At 44.8% G+C, this 13248-nt stretch overlaps 1 protein-coding gene and 1 long non-coding RNA gene across 2 annotated transcripts; one reads left to right on the forward strand and one right to left on the reverse strand.

The window, feature by feature from the left end:
* Positions 1-222: 222 nt before the first annotated feature.
* LOC139329374 (uncharacterized) lies at positions 223-4891 on the reverse strand. The gene is made up of 3 exons (XR_011602061.1): positions 4769-4891; positions 1423-1543; positions 223-821 (listed from the first exon to the last, which is right to left on the reverse strand). It is a non-coding gene; the product is annotated as an uncharacterized lncRNA (long non-coding RNA).
* Positions 4892-7474: 2583 nt separating this feature from the next.
* eif6 (eukaryotic translation initiation factor 6) lies at positions 7475-13021 on the forward strand. Its single transcript, XM_070958879.1, has 7 exons — positions 7475-7697; positions 7999-8132; positions 9643-9728; positions 9966-10141; positions 10960-11136; positions 11687-11871; positions 12057-13021. The coding sequence occupies exons 2-7, from the start codon at positions 8026-8028 to the stop codon at positions 12064-12066; spliced, it is 741 nt and encodes a 246-aa protein (XP_070814980.1). The 5' UTR covers positions 7475-7697; positions 7999-8025; the 3' UTR covers positions 12067-13021.
* The last annotated feature ends 227 nt before the right edge of the window (positions 13022-13248 follow it).

The following is a 13248-nucleotide window of genomic DNA, read 5'->3' on the forward strand; positions in this document are numbered from 1 at the left end:
ACGCTCAGGAGTAGTTTGAACAAGCCTGAATGTCGTCGAGGAGTTAAAACAGAATTTAGTAAATCCTGGGAATATTCTGGGACTGTGGGACCAAACAGAGTCCAGGGAAAGGGACACATGAGGACAGGATGGGTTGACCCGGAGCGAGCAGGCTTGACAGATGAAGCATCCTGTTAACTTCAAAATCTGTTCACAATAAAAACTCCAAAGGGTTTCTTCAACAAGAAAGAACAAATCTTTATTTCAGTCATCGCTGTGAAAACAGGTTCAAACCACTTTAATTCAGTGAACTGTCAGTGGAGGGATTTGAACCAGCAGCCGACCAGATATTAGTCTGTGACTTTAAAAGCATGAAGAGAAACACATTCACACAGTTTTACTGTAGAAACACTTAGTTTGGCTTTCAGCCTCCAGTGGTTCAACATCCTAATGATCCCTCTGAGGTTTCCCATCAGTGCAGAAACAGGAAATACAGCATTCATTCATTTTCATTAAAGGTGTAAAACTGGCATCTCGTCCAACGAGCAGCAGGTTTAGACACACGGCAGCAGCTGCTCGTCTTCTGACGATGCGTTAACACGACAGCGGTTTCCTCTAATGAGCAGCGCAGCGAGCGTGTGGGACTTCATTTTGGATTTTCAGTGGATTCGTGACCCAAAAGAGAACGATTCAAACTCCGCCTTCTCCCAGCGTCCACTGTCTGTTTCATTAACCTGCTGCACTGGGACCAGTTTAGTACCAGTTGGTGCACGAGATCATGAAGCACATGTTGTCCACCTTCCTGTTTCCCATCTGGCACTGGGGCAGCTCTGCTGGGGGGTCTGTGGGAGACAAACGCAGCGCGATCGTTTTCACAGAGCGAGCGATGACGGTTTGTTTTTGTAGAATGACAAAGAGCTGAAGACGAGCCAGACTTCATCCTCAGTTCGTCACTTTTTGAGGAGATACGACATTAAACTCTTTGATTCTGAAAGGATGTCTTTGCTTTTACAAACGTTTACATGTTGAACGTACATTTGTAGAAGTTTTCAATCAAAAATACATTTCATTCCTGTCGTATTATTTACCCGTCCTGATCATTTGGTGTCGGCTGCACAGACGTCTGCCTTGTCTTCAATATAATGGAACTTGTCTTGTATAATTTGACCTCTTTGGGTTTCAAACTGTCATTTTTAATTAAACATCTGAGAAGTTTCAGGGGAAACGACTCATAGACACACGAAACATGACAAGTAGCTCAAACTAGTTTTTAAAGGTTGTGACCCCTTAGAAGGATTTTTAAATCTACAAAAGTAGACAAGCAGTCAGAAATGGAGTAAAAAGAACATTTCCCTCTGAAATGTGGTGAATTAATCAAGCAGGTCGATTATGAACACAGGGCTTGAGTAAAAGTACTCTGGAGCACTGAGTACGAGTGTATACCTTCAGCAGCGGCAGGTCGTGAGCTCTCAGTATTTGCAGACTCTTCGTGTTTTTCAGCCTCCTCTTCTTCCTCCTTCCTCTCCTGACTTTGTTCGCCTCCCATCGTCACAGCGAGTCACACCTGAGCAAAGACACACAGGTACGCAAACATGCTGACAGCTTTTCATACTTCAGTGATTCAGTTCCACCTGATGCTCCAAATCCTCGACACCAAGCGTGGATTAATCCGCCTCTGAAAATAGTCCCAAACAGATGCACTGTGGGCTTGAGTCTGAGAGCCACGGTGCTTTGGTTATCATCTCAAACACGACTGACTGACGACAGCTGCCCGGCGGTCTGCAATGCATGCTGGGAAATTACACACAACACTCACGGGACAAAGTACAAATACTTTCCAATCAGGCTACAACGGATGATTTATTCTCACAGTTAATCAATCAGTTAGTTATTTCTTCGTCACTGCACAACAGACAGAAAGTCAGAACCTTCCAGACTCCAACAGATTTTTTCCTTCAGGTCCATAAAAAGCCCAAAAAGATTCAGTTTCCATTGACGGGACTTTAAAAAAAAGCTCAAATCTTCAGCCTGGAGAAGCTGGAGCATACGACGAAGTCATTTTTAACTGATGAATGAATTAATTAAAGCAATTCATTTATCATTACAGTTATTATGATTTTCTGTCGACTGGCTTCCAGCTGTGGAAGTTTTCAGCTTGAAATACCACACTGTAAAAAATCACCCACTCCACAGAAAGTTAAAGTCCTGCACTGAACATGTTGCCTGAGTACAGTATTATTACCAAAGTGTACTTCAAAGAGTACTCTGTCTGCTACGCTGCTGGGCTGGATGTTTAATGTCAGAAAGAACTTCAAGGTGAGGTTTGATTAAGAAATGTACCTTTACGGATATGACGACTAAAAATCCTGAAATATTTCTGTTGGATTTATTTAATTTAATGTCATTCTCTAATTTTGTTTGTGCTGCAGAATCGAACAGGAAGAAGTCTTGAACATAAACTTTGAAATGTCTGAGGGCTGGAAATGATGATGTCTTTCATATTTGGCAGTCATTATTTCTTGTGTTGTTTTGCTGTAGATCGTAAAAACCCTGAATCCATTTTAACATCCGTGTTCTCTTTGTCTTTAACACATTAACACCAAAATTAAACAAAAAAAAGAGTTTGATCTCGTTTGAGGACCAGGATTATCCACTGACCCTCATCTGAAGCGAATGACTCAACAAAGGCTCCTTTGAACTTGTTAAGGGGGGCGGCGCCCCCTGCTGGTGGCTGAGGGACATGACAAAAATAACACCACACCACAGAATACAACACTGGATTTCCTTTCAGTCTGCTGAAGACCACTGTGAACTGATGAAGCTCTGAGACAGAAACTTTAGAGAAAGCTGAATATAAAACTGTTGTATAAAAACTGCATTGCATGTGGTGGAAATTTGAAAACCACTGCAGGCGTTTTAGCCAAACTGTAAACCAAACCACGTATTTTTGGTGTCTAAACTGAACCAAAGTGCACAGTTTGATAACATCAACCCTGTTTCTCAGTTTCAGATCGACTTCCTGCTTCAGACTTCAGCTGTTTTCAGAGTCGGCGTGTTCTGCTGTGAGTTAACCTGCTCCGGTCACGTGCTGTGAGGTCACGTTCCTGGTGCTGAACGAAGCCCACGTTCACACTCAGCTGTGTTTATGGTCTGTGATGCGTGAGCCACGAGCTCGCGGGCTGCCGAGACGTTTCTGTCACGACGCTGAAACGAACAGGAACAAAACGCTGCTGAATATTTTCACACCGCACGCTGACAAACGGACGCCGTGGACAGCGTGTCCGTACAGAGTGGAAGTCATGGACGGCAGTCAAACTCGAGCCGGCTCCCAAAGAGGCAAATACAGCCTCACTAATGTGTCCGGCAAAGCAATAACTAACGTGACCATTTCCACATGAAACCTGATCATGGGCCTAATCTTTAGTCCAGGCCTGAATTTAACACTGGAGGGGACCTTCTGCTGGACGGACATGAAGATTTAAGCACAGCAGAGCTCAGGCAGCCAATAAACTGCACGATGAAGGCCGAACTGATGGATCTGAACTTTATATTAAGGCCAAAAATATGTTTTAGAGAAATCTGGAGGTCGCTTTTATTCTTCTTCCCTCCACATAAAACCTGTTCTTGGACCAGAGCGGTTAATGTGGCGTCGTCAGTGAGCGTGAGCCACACATGCTTCATTCATGAACTTAAAGAGCGTCTCGATCAGCATTCAGCGCTGCCGCCTCACTTCCCTCCCCAGCTGTCAGCCGGAGAGGAAGTGGGCCTAAATATAGCTTCCTCTTTCTCTGAGATGCGCTTTGTTTTGATCCTCATCTCCATCGCTGGCCTCTTCGCCTCCAAATGAACTGAATGTGTCCTTCCTCTCGTCACAGAGCCCACATGTGGCACACAGACCAGCTGTTCTTCACTTCCTCCTCCTCCTCCTCTTCCTCTCCTTGCTTCTTCAGTTCCTCTGTGACTTCACAGCCATGTCATGGGTTGGTAGTTTGATTCCCACATGCTAACATCGCGCTGACTGCACGGACTCAGAGGACACTGTGAAGCTCCTCCAAACGCTCTTTTATTTGGCTTTTCCGTCCTTCAGTGAATGAAACACTTCTGGCGTGAACGTGGTTCAGAGAACTGATCTGAGAGCAGCAGATTAATCACAGTCTGCCTGCAGTATTGATTCAGGGGGGTTAGCCTCAGCTTCCTCCTCCTCCTCCATCATGAATGATGGAGTATCACTTCATCAGGACTGACGGATGCTTCAGATGCCTGACTTAAACACTGCTGTTAGTACACGTACAACAGTTCAGTGTTTATTTCCACCATCTTTGTTTGTTTTAGTTTGTTCCTGTAAATTGTTCTTGGGATGCTGAGAGCATCTCACAGGTGGAGCAGGTTCCTGCTTTGTGTTCACACTCGACCAATGAAGCTGATTCTGATCATATGAAGGACAAAGTGAGGCATTAAAGCTGAGAGAGCAGAATTTAAGGTGGACTGAGTGTAAACAGGTAGGCTTTAATGGAAGCTAAAGCCACCAAAAGGCGACTGTTTGAGTCTTCAGGTCCTAAAATAAACAGGAAATCAGCTGTGAATGGATCTTAAATTGTTCATTAATGTTAGTGAAACCTGGTGCCTTTTCTCGACCTTATCTCGAGTTTTAATCCTCCTCTGTGTTTATGTGACTGACAGGAGCCGACATGTTTACACCGCTGTAAGCTCCGCCCCCAGAGAGGTGTGTGTATGTGTGAGTGTGTGAGCTGTTAGCTGCTGTCAGGAACCTAAATTAATTTTATCCCACCTCGCCGACCCCCTCGTAACTCACGAGACCCGTCTGTCTCCGTCGGCCGTCGGTTCCGATTAGCTCGCGGTGTTTCCGGGCAGAGTTTCCCGTCCGACGTGTCGGAGGAGCGGCTGACTCCAAAGATCGTTTATGCGTGAGAGGAGGGATCACTCCTCGGGTTATATCAGAGGAGCTGCAACGTGTCACCGTGAAGAAACAGCAGCAGGATTCCAGAATGAAAATATGTCGTAAATTTGACAGAATATTATATTTATGTCCTTCACACGAATGACATGCTAGCAGCTCTGTCAGGCACAGCAGTGCTTTGAGCTGGATGCTAACATTAGTATGCTAGCATGCTCACAGTAGCAGTGCTGATGTTTATGCTTGCTCACTGTCTTAGTTTGCTAGCATGCTAACACAGGTGTGAAGGTGTGAACATCAGTGAACAGTTCCCTAATGAGTGTAAGGTCTCAGTTGCTAGTTTGACCCCTGGCTTTTAATCAAGTCTAAGTGGACTCCTGGCAAAATTTTAATTTAATTTAATTTTAATTCTATTCTATTTTATTTTATCCTATTTTACTGCATTGTTTTTATGTTTTTACTATTGTTTTATTTATTGTAATTGCTGTATTGTTTGGGTCATTTTATAATTTATCCTTTTACTCTGTACAGCACTTTGGTCAACCCCGGTTGTTTTAAATGTGCTCTATAAATAAAGTTTGAGTTGAGTTGAGTTGAGTTCTTAAATACAGCGTGATGGTCATTTTGTAAATTCTGATTATATTTACAGTAAAACGGACGATGAAGAGATAATGTTTTAGGGCATTGCTCTGTAGCTGACACATCCAGTGCCGTAGCTAGGGTCTCTTGGGACTCCAAGCAAGAAATCCCTGGGGCCCCCACCCCACCCGTGCACGCCACAAAAATTTGGTTATTGCACACATCAATGCAAAATTTCTGGGACATTTGAGATGAATACTGAAAAAATAGATTAGTGGATCTCAAAGTGTGGTCCAGGGACCAACAGAGGTCCCTGAAAGCCCAGGCCTATCAATAATCGTTGTTGTAGATAAGTGGCTGGGGCCCCCTAGAGGCTGGGGGCTCCAAGCAATTGCCTGGCTTGCCTGTCCACACGCAGCGCCCCTGGACACACCACGACCACGACGCATCCTCAGTTCTGTCAGATCTAATGAGGATATAATGAGGAGATGTAGCAATGCGTGTCCACCGCAGCTCCACCCTATTGTCCAAATATGGTCACTTCTGGGTCCAAAAACCAAGATGGCAGTGGCCACAATGCCAAGTTAGAGGCTTCAAAACAGTTGTCCATAAATGAGTTTACATGCGATACATAGAACCATAAAACTGTTGCAAATACAAAATCATACACTGTTCATCGTGACGCCATTGCTTAAGCACTATAATCTGATAGCTGCTGTTGGTTGTGAGCATTGCATCTGATGAAGGACTCTTTGAACCTCTGAGAAAATATGTTTTCCCACCTTAGGCATGAAATCTAAAACATTAATAGGAATTTCTTTGTCACTTAGTTTGTTTTAAATTCAACCCTGTAACAGGACAATTTGATTCCTGTATGAGTATAATTCCAAAACATATTCAAACTTATTCTTCCAGTGTCTTGGTAATCGCCTGTCCCTTTTGTAAAATAACTTATTATAAGTATATTTTATTTGATTCTAAATTCTCCCATGCAGGTGTAGATGTTTCCTATAGAAAGGCTGTGCGTTGCTCTCTATCAGACTTGCTAATGTAAACCAGTTGGCTCCTTCATACCTGAACTAGTTTCTCTTGCAAAACCGAAGCTAGAAAACACTCACTTTTGTGCTGCTTGTCCAATATAAGACAATTATTTCATGAAAACCTCTAAGCAGTTAGCATGATGAGTATCTAAGGCAGATGATTTATTTTTGTTTTTTACATCATAAACTGCTTCAGATGTTTTACTGATGGATGCGAGCAGATAAAAACGTGCAAGAGTGAAAACTCTTGCTTCCCTTGGATGCTCTTTGTCTCCTCCTCCTCTGCTCTGGTTCGTCCACGCCCCCCTCCCCCCCAACTGCTGCAGTGACGTCACGTAGGTGGCGAGCTAATAGAAGTGTCAACAAACAAGACGTCACACGCAATGGCTGACCTGATTGGCTTCGAGCGCCGGTCTCCGCTGCCGCACGGGAGAGAGGCGGAGGCCCGGCGCGCCTGCAGTTGCTATGCAGACTGTCGAAAAGAGAAGACGGTTCAGAGATTTATTTATTTTTTTAAACGTTTTCTTCTCAGTTCAGAGTTTGGGGAGCAGCTGATGGGAGGAAGCAGCATTAAAACATCTGATGGAGGCAAATGTGAAGCTTTGAAGGCAGGAGGATTATTAGTTTGAACGGATTTATCAATAATATCCATATATTGCCCATCATTGTCAAATATAGAATTAAGCAGGCTGCAGATTGCACATAGACCTGCACACACACAGCACTGTTCATTAACCACCTGCTGTTTGTATGATAACTTAATTTTGCATTTTTATTGATGTTTTTATGATAACACAGATTAAACGACTGAGAGCACAAGTGGACTGAACATAAAATAAAAATATAATGAAGAGAAACCTTGATTTTTTGCTTTTAGTTTCTAATATTCTGAAACATTAATCTTTTCTGAAACGCCCAAAACGTCCTGGAATAAACACACTGGAATGACGTGGAGATGTTTAATTGGCCAGTCCACAAATTTTAGTCTAAAATCAGTGAAGCGCATTTTAAACAGGATAAATTCTGTGTCGTTTCTTTGCTGATGGAAAAACTTTTCTTTTCGCTCCTTGTAGTTGTAACGCATGGTACGTGCTACGTCATTACGTTAACCCAGAAGCGGAAGTGAACACGTGCCGTTGAAGGGGAATCACCACGCATGCTGTGTACCCACGGACCTAACTCAGGTAATTTAATCTCATTTAAACTAAATGTTGTCTGTTATTTGAAGACAGACTTCGTCTCATATTTAATCGAACCGTCCATCGACTAAACGTGAGCTAACGTGACGTGTTTCCTGTCTCCTGGCGCTAAACGGTAAATAAGAAAACTAGCTAGCTAGCTAGCAGCTAGCCTTGATAGCTGGACTGTCACCGCTGGTCAACTCGTAAATTATTTTGTTCACAAACTCATTAAACGTCGTGATAACCGGCAGTTCATCGCTGTGAACAAAGCTCAGTGTTATTAAAACAACATGTGCTGTTCCAGGATCAGAAGTTAACCCTCCTCTTCATCATGGCCGTGAGAGCATCGTTTGAGAAAAACAACGAGGTCGGCTGCTTCGCCAAACTGACCAACACATACTGCCTGGTGGCCATCGGCGGCTCAGAGAACTTCTACAGGTGAAACTTTAGCCTGTGTGTCACGTGATTTCAGTTCAGGTCAGACAGTCGCATCAGCTTGATGTGGGTTTGAGTAGCATGGAGGCTAAATCAGCCCGCAGCGCTGTGAGCACTGAGGCTGATGACACCTGAGTGCAACCTGTGTCACTGACTTTATGTGAGATGAGGTGTGGCTCAAGATGTTGTTGATGACAAAGTAAACGCATACCTGAAACACAGATCATGTCTTTAAATAGTTCTGATGGACGCACAGGTTAGGAGGATTCCCAAAGACATTATGGGATATAATTACACATCAGGTTACTGATGATGGCGGTGGACTTCAGGGTGGTGAGTTAGTCATGGAGGATGAGCGTCGGCTTCATCTTCAGCTGCTGTCGTCACTCGCGTGTCTCTTCATTCACAGTAACATAACAGATAACCGTCATTGTTCCAGTGAGCGTGAACACTGAATGGATTTCTTATGTCAGACCTCCTTTATTCATGTTAAGATTTCTCCACTCTTTAGTTTTAAACAGCAGCTTCCTGAAGTGTCTGAGTTCATGTGTTCATCTCCTTCATCCCTCATGTGTTCACAAAGTGGTGAACTCGCTCCATCCTCTATGAATGATGCCCCTTTCATACCCAATCATGGTCCTCTCACCTGTTCCCAATGAGCCTGTTTACCTGTGGACTGATCCAAACAGGTGTTTGTGGAGCGTTCCACATCTTTCAGTCTGTGAAACGTGTCGCTGCATCAGATTCACAATAAGAGATATTTACAGAAATCAATGAAGCTGATGAGGAAGAACATTAATCAGAAAATGATCACTTCCTGTTTTATTTATGTTTACTGTCACGACTCTTTCCAAATCAGGCTTGTATTTATACAGTTTGTCCAGCACTGTGAAGGCTGTTATCATGGACTCCATCAAACAGGTTTCTGAAGTCATCGTGAAGCTCGGTGACTCCATCCGTCACCATCTCGGCCCGACTCCACCAAACTCTCAGCTAATCCAAAAATAGGCAAAGAGGTGGAGCCGAGGCAGGTGAATGAAGCCTGTTACTGAAAGCTAGCAGCCAGCTGTCACTCAGAGCAGCCATGCCCAGAATTATGTATAAATGAAGCCTTAATATACTTTATAAATTATATATAATATATATTTATATATATAAATGAGTGAGTTATATAAGAACTTCATGAATGGGCAGTTTGCTTCAGTGACCGGCCTGTAAACATGTTTATTTCTTCAAACCAACAGTCCAAAAGCCAAAAAGTCTTAATTTACTGCCACACACACACACACACACACACACACACACACACACACACACACACACACACACACACAGGTTCCTGATCCAGCAGTCAGTCCTGTGTTTGAGTGTAGTCTGTGTCTGCTGGCTGAGTGATGTGTGGACAGCTGGTCCAGGACAGGACAGGACAGGACAGGACAGCCGGTCCAGGTCCTGCCGGTGTCCACGCAGAGCTGAAGTGACTGACGAGCTGTTGTTGTTTGTGTGGCTGCAGCGTGTTCGAAGGAGAATTGTCAGAAACCATCCCAGTGGTTCACGCCTCCATAGCAGGCTGTCGCATCATCGGGAGGATGTGTGTGGGTGAGTCATGCTGACACACACACACGCACACACACACACACACACTCACTCTGTTTGCTCTTTCATGTGGCCTCTGAAAGTCAACAGGCCAAACAAAGCTAAATATTTTAAAGTGTGCTGATGTCCAGAGATACTTCATTCACGATCAGTTTCTTGAGGCACGTGGTCCTTTAAGCGTCGCCAGCACGGACCAACACGTCGCTGTTCCTGATGACTCGTCTGTTTGCGTGTCACCAGGTAACCGTCACGGCCTTCTGGTGCCCAACAACACGACAGACCAGGAGCTGCAGCACATCAGAAACTGCCTGCCGGACGCTGTGAGGATCCAGAGGGTCGAGGAGAGGCTGTCTGCGCTCGGGAACGTCATCGCCTGCAACGACTACGTAGCGCTGGTCCACCCCGACCTCGACAGGGTGAGACGACTGCGTGCACGCACACACACACACTCTCCTGATAGCGATACCTATAATGAGCGACTGGGCAGGAGCTTCCTGCATCAGGTGACAGAGCTGCTGGAGTGATGGCGTGTTTGCTTTTTTTTTTTTAATGCACATTTTAAAGCATCGCATTAGAAAAGAAGGATGGGATGAATGATAACTCACGTGACTGATCAGCTGTTTTTCTCTGAGAGGATGAGGAGAAGAAGGAAGGAGGAAGAAAGAAAGAAAGAAAGAAAGAAAGAAAGAAAGAAAGAAAGAAAGAAAGAAAGAAAGAAAGGAGGAAGAAGAAATAAAGCTGTTGGCATCTTCCCACATATTCCCATAACATGAAATCACATTTGCCAACTGGTTTTGTTTCTTCTTCTTCTTCTTCTTCTTCTTCTTCTTCTTCTTCTTCTTCCTTATTAGCGGTTGCCAAACAGCTTGTGTCTTGCTTATTCGCTTCAGACCAGCTGATGGAGAATTTAGTTGACGGCTCGAGGCTGTGACGTCCTGACTGGAGCTGATTACTTTGTTTCCTTAATTCCAGATTTGATAACTGATTGTTTTAGTCATTTATCAGAAAAAATAAACACATCTGCTGGTTTAATTTTCACACATCTGCTCACTTTCTCTGTCATGTTGTCAGAAACCGAACACTGAAATGTTACTGAGTGAAGACGCTGAGCTCCAGTGTTTGTGGTGTCCTTCATAAACAAAGTGGTTCAGTCTGATCAATAACTGATACTGATCGATTGAGCCCGAGTTGATGTGCAGGTGATCTCGCTCACGTCCTCCTCCCTCCCCTGCAGGAGACAGAGGAGATCCTCGCGGACACCCTGAAGGTGGAGGTTTTCCGTCAGACGGTAGCAGAGCAGGTCCTGGTCGGCTCCTACTGCGCATTCAGCAACCAGGGAGGCCTCGTCCACCCGAAGACGTCGATAGAAGACCAGGACGAGCTGTCGTCTCTGCTGCAGGTTCCCCTCGTGGTGAGTGAGGGGTTGGTGGGTCGGGGAGGGCGATCAGCACTCTGTCCCTCCCTCTCTGTCCAGCTTTCTGTTTGCATGTGGCTAATGTGAGCTAATGCTAATAATGAGACTGTGAGTCATCTGAAGTCCGTCTCAGCAGACGTCCCACAGCGGATCTGTCAGGTGTTTTTCTAACGTAAGCTAACGTAGGAAGCTAAGCTGCCTTTGGATGTAATGCTTGGTCACAGCTAGTTAGCCAGACATGCTAACATTTACAGCTTAGAGCTAATGAAGACAAAGTTCAGTCCAGGTCAGCTGATGCTGGTTACACCTGCTGAGCTGTGATTGGACAGCGGCTGGTTGGAGGAGCAGAGAGATAACGATCCACACAACACGTCAGCTCACAGAATTTCAATATTTCTGGTCAAATGAGGCTGAAACCATAAAACGCATCACTTCCTGTGAGCCAGTGGACGAGAGAGACATCAGTTATTTCATATTTTGTTCATCGATGAGCAGGAGAGCACAGAGACAGGAAGTACCATTTTAGTAAAGACAACTTCCTGTTCAGGCCGGCACAGTGAACCGCGGCAGCGAGGTGATCGCGGCGGGGATGGTGGTCAACGACTGGTGCGCCTTCTGCGGGCTGGACACCACCAGCACCGAGCTGTCGGTCATCGAGAGTGTCTTCAGGCTCAGCGACGCGGCGCAGCCCTCGGCCATCGCCACCAGCATGAGGGACTCGCTGATCGACAGGTGACTGACACACACACGCACACACACCTCCGTCTTCCTCTCTTCCCAGTAGCTAAAATTGAATCATTTGGACAAACGGTCCATCTCCCGTATCTCATTGAATCTGATATGAGGATTTACAGGAACAGCAGCCGTTAACTGTCCCTCGTGGTTTCATCTGTCTCCTCTGCTCTGTTTCCCGTCAGCATGGCGTAAACCGCCTCTGCTGCCTCCTGCCATCGAAGAGCTTCAGCTGCGGTTCGCCTGGTCTCATGTGACGCCGCCAAGCCACCGGACCTCGCGTCTCGACTCGGAACGCCTCCTCCCACACAGCACCGCCCACCTGCAGCCATGTTACAGATCATTCTGTGCCTTTCTTCACATTTGGTTTCACCCTCCCTCTGATTGGTCCTCTTCTCCAGTAGATCAGACTTCACCTCCTCACCTCCATCGCTGTCGTTTTTAAAGGAGGGGCTGTTTAGAGGCTTAGAGTTGGTGAATGGAGAATGAAACGTCACTGAGACGATCTGAGCATTTACATCTCAGCCTTTGTGGCACTGACATGAATCATTTTAACCGAACGGGGAGAAATCCAAGTGAACGCTTTCTCCCCGTTTGGATAAAATCTGTTTCTGTGCCTGAATCGTTTAAAAAGAATAAAAAACTTGTCTGAACATAGATCTTCAATGGGAAACTGATAAAGGAAAAGCTCAACGTTATTTTAAAGTTTAAGAGTCCGTCTGAACAAGTTTCCCTCTTCAGGTCTGAATTCGACGTTGTAGCGTCTGATTTATTAAGAAGCTCTGATAGAGTGAAATGAGTCAGAGGCCTGCAGGAGAACTACAAACATGGTGGATATTTCTTAATGAACGTTTCGTCTCGTCTGTCTTGTAAAATAAAATAAATCACCGTCTTTTTATCTGTTCCATGTTTTCTTTTGAGATGAAACATTCAGAATCAGCTGCAGCGAACCAGAAAACTGTTTAATGTGAGGAAAGTAATGAAGTACATTTACTCAAGTACTGTGCACCTTTGAGCTAGTTGTACCTTTTAGTATTTATATTTTCTGCTGCTTCACATTTATTGAACAGCTGTTCGTCGCACATGAAGATTTCACATGAAGAAATATGACAAGCTATTAAAAGACGTCATCTAACGAGTTTAAACTTTCCACCAAAGTGTTTTTACTTCTGAACTTCTGTTTTCTTCTTTCCCATCGAGCATCTGACGACCCCTCAGATTCATCAGGTGACGCTCTGGAGGGGCTCGACCCTGAGCTTGGCCACCACTGGCCCAAACTCACTAACTGTATGATGTCATTGAAAGACGCTCCAACTGTAAAAATGATGTAGTTCCTCAGTTTGAGGGACGTCTTCCAGTCTTCAGTCCCCTCACATG

This window comes from Chaetodon trifascialis, chromosome 3, assembly GCF_039877785.1.
Source record: "Chaetodon trifascialis isolate fChaTrf1 chromosome 3, fChaTrf1.hap1, whole genome shotgun sequence".
Lineage (NCBI taxonomy): Eukaryota > Metazoa > Chordata > Actinopteri > Chaetodontiformes > Chaetodontidae > Chaetodon > Chaetodon trifascialis.

What these genes read in the sequence shown, in the direction of transcription:
- eif6 (XM_070958879.1), top strand. Translation starts at nt 8,026, where the DNA reads ATGGCCGTGAGAGCATCGTTTGAGAAAAACAACGAGGTCGGCTGCTTC. An exon ending in CATCGGGAGGATGTGTGTGG is followed by an intron (nt 9,729 to 9,965) that starts GTGAGTCATGCT and finishes GCGTGTCACCAG; the next exon opens with GTAACCGTCACGGCCTTCTG. An exon ending in TCCACCCCGACCTCGACAGG is followed by an intron (nt 10,142 to 10,959) that starts GTGAGACGACTG and finishes CCTCCCCTGCAG; the next exon opens with GAGACAGAGGAGATCCTCGC.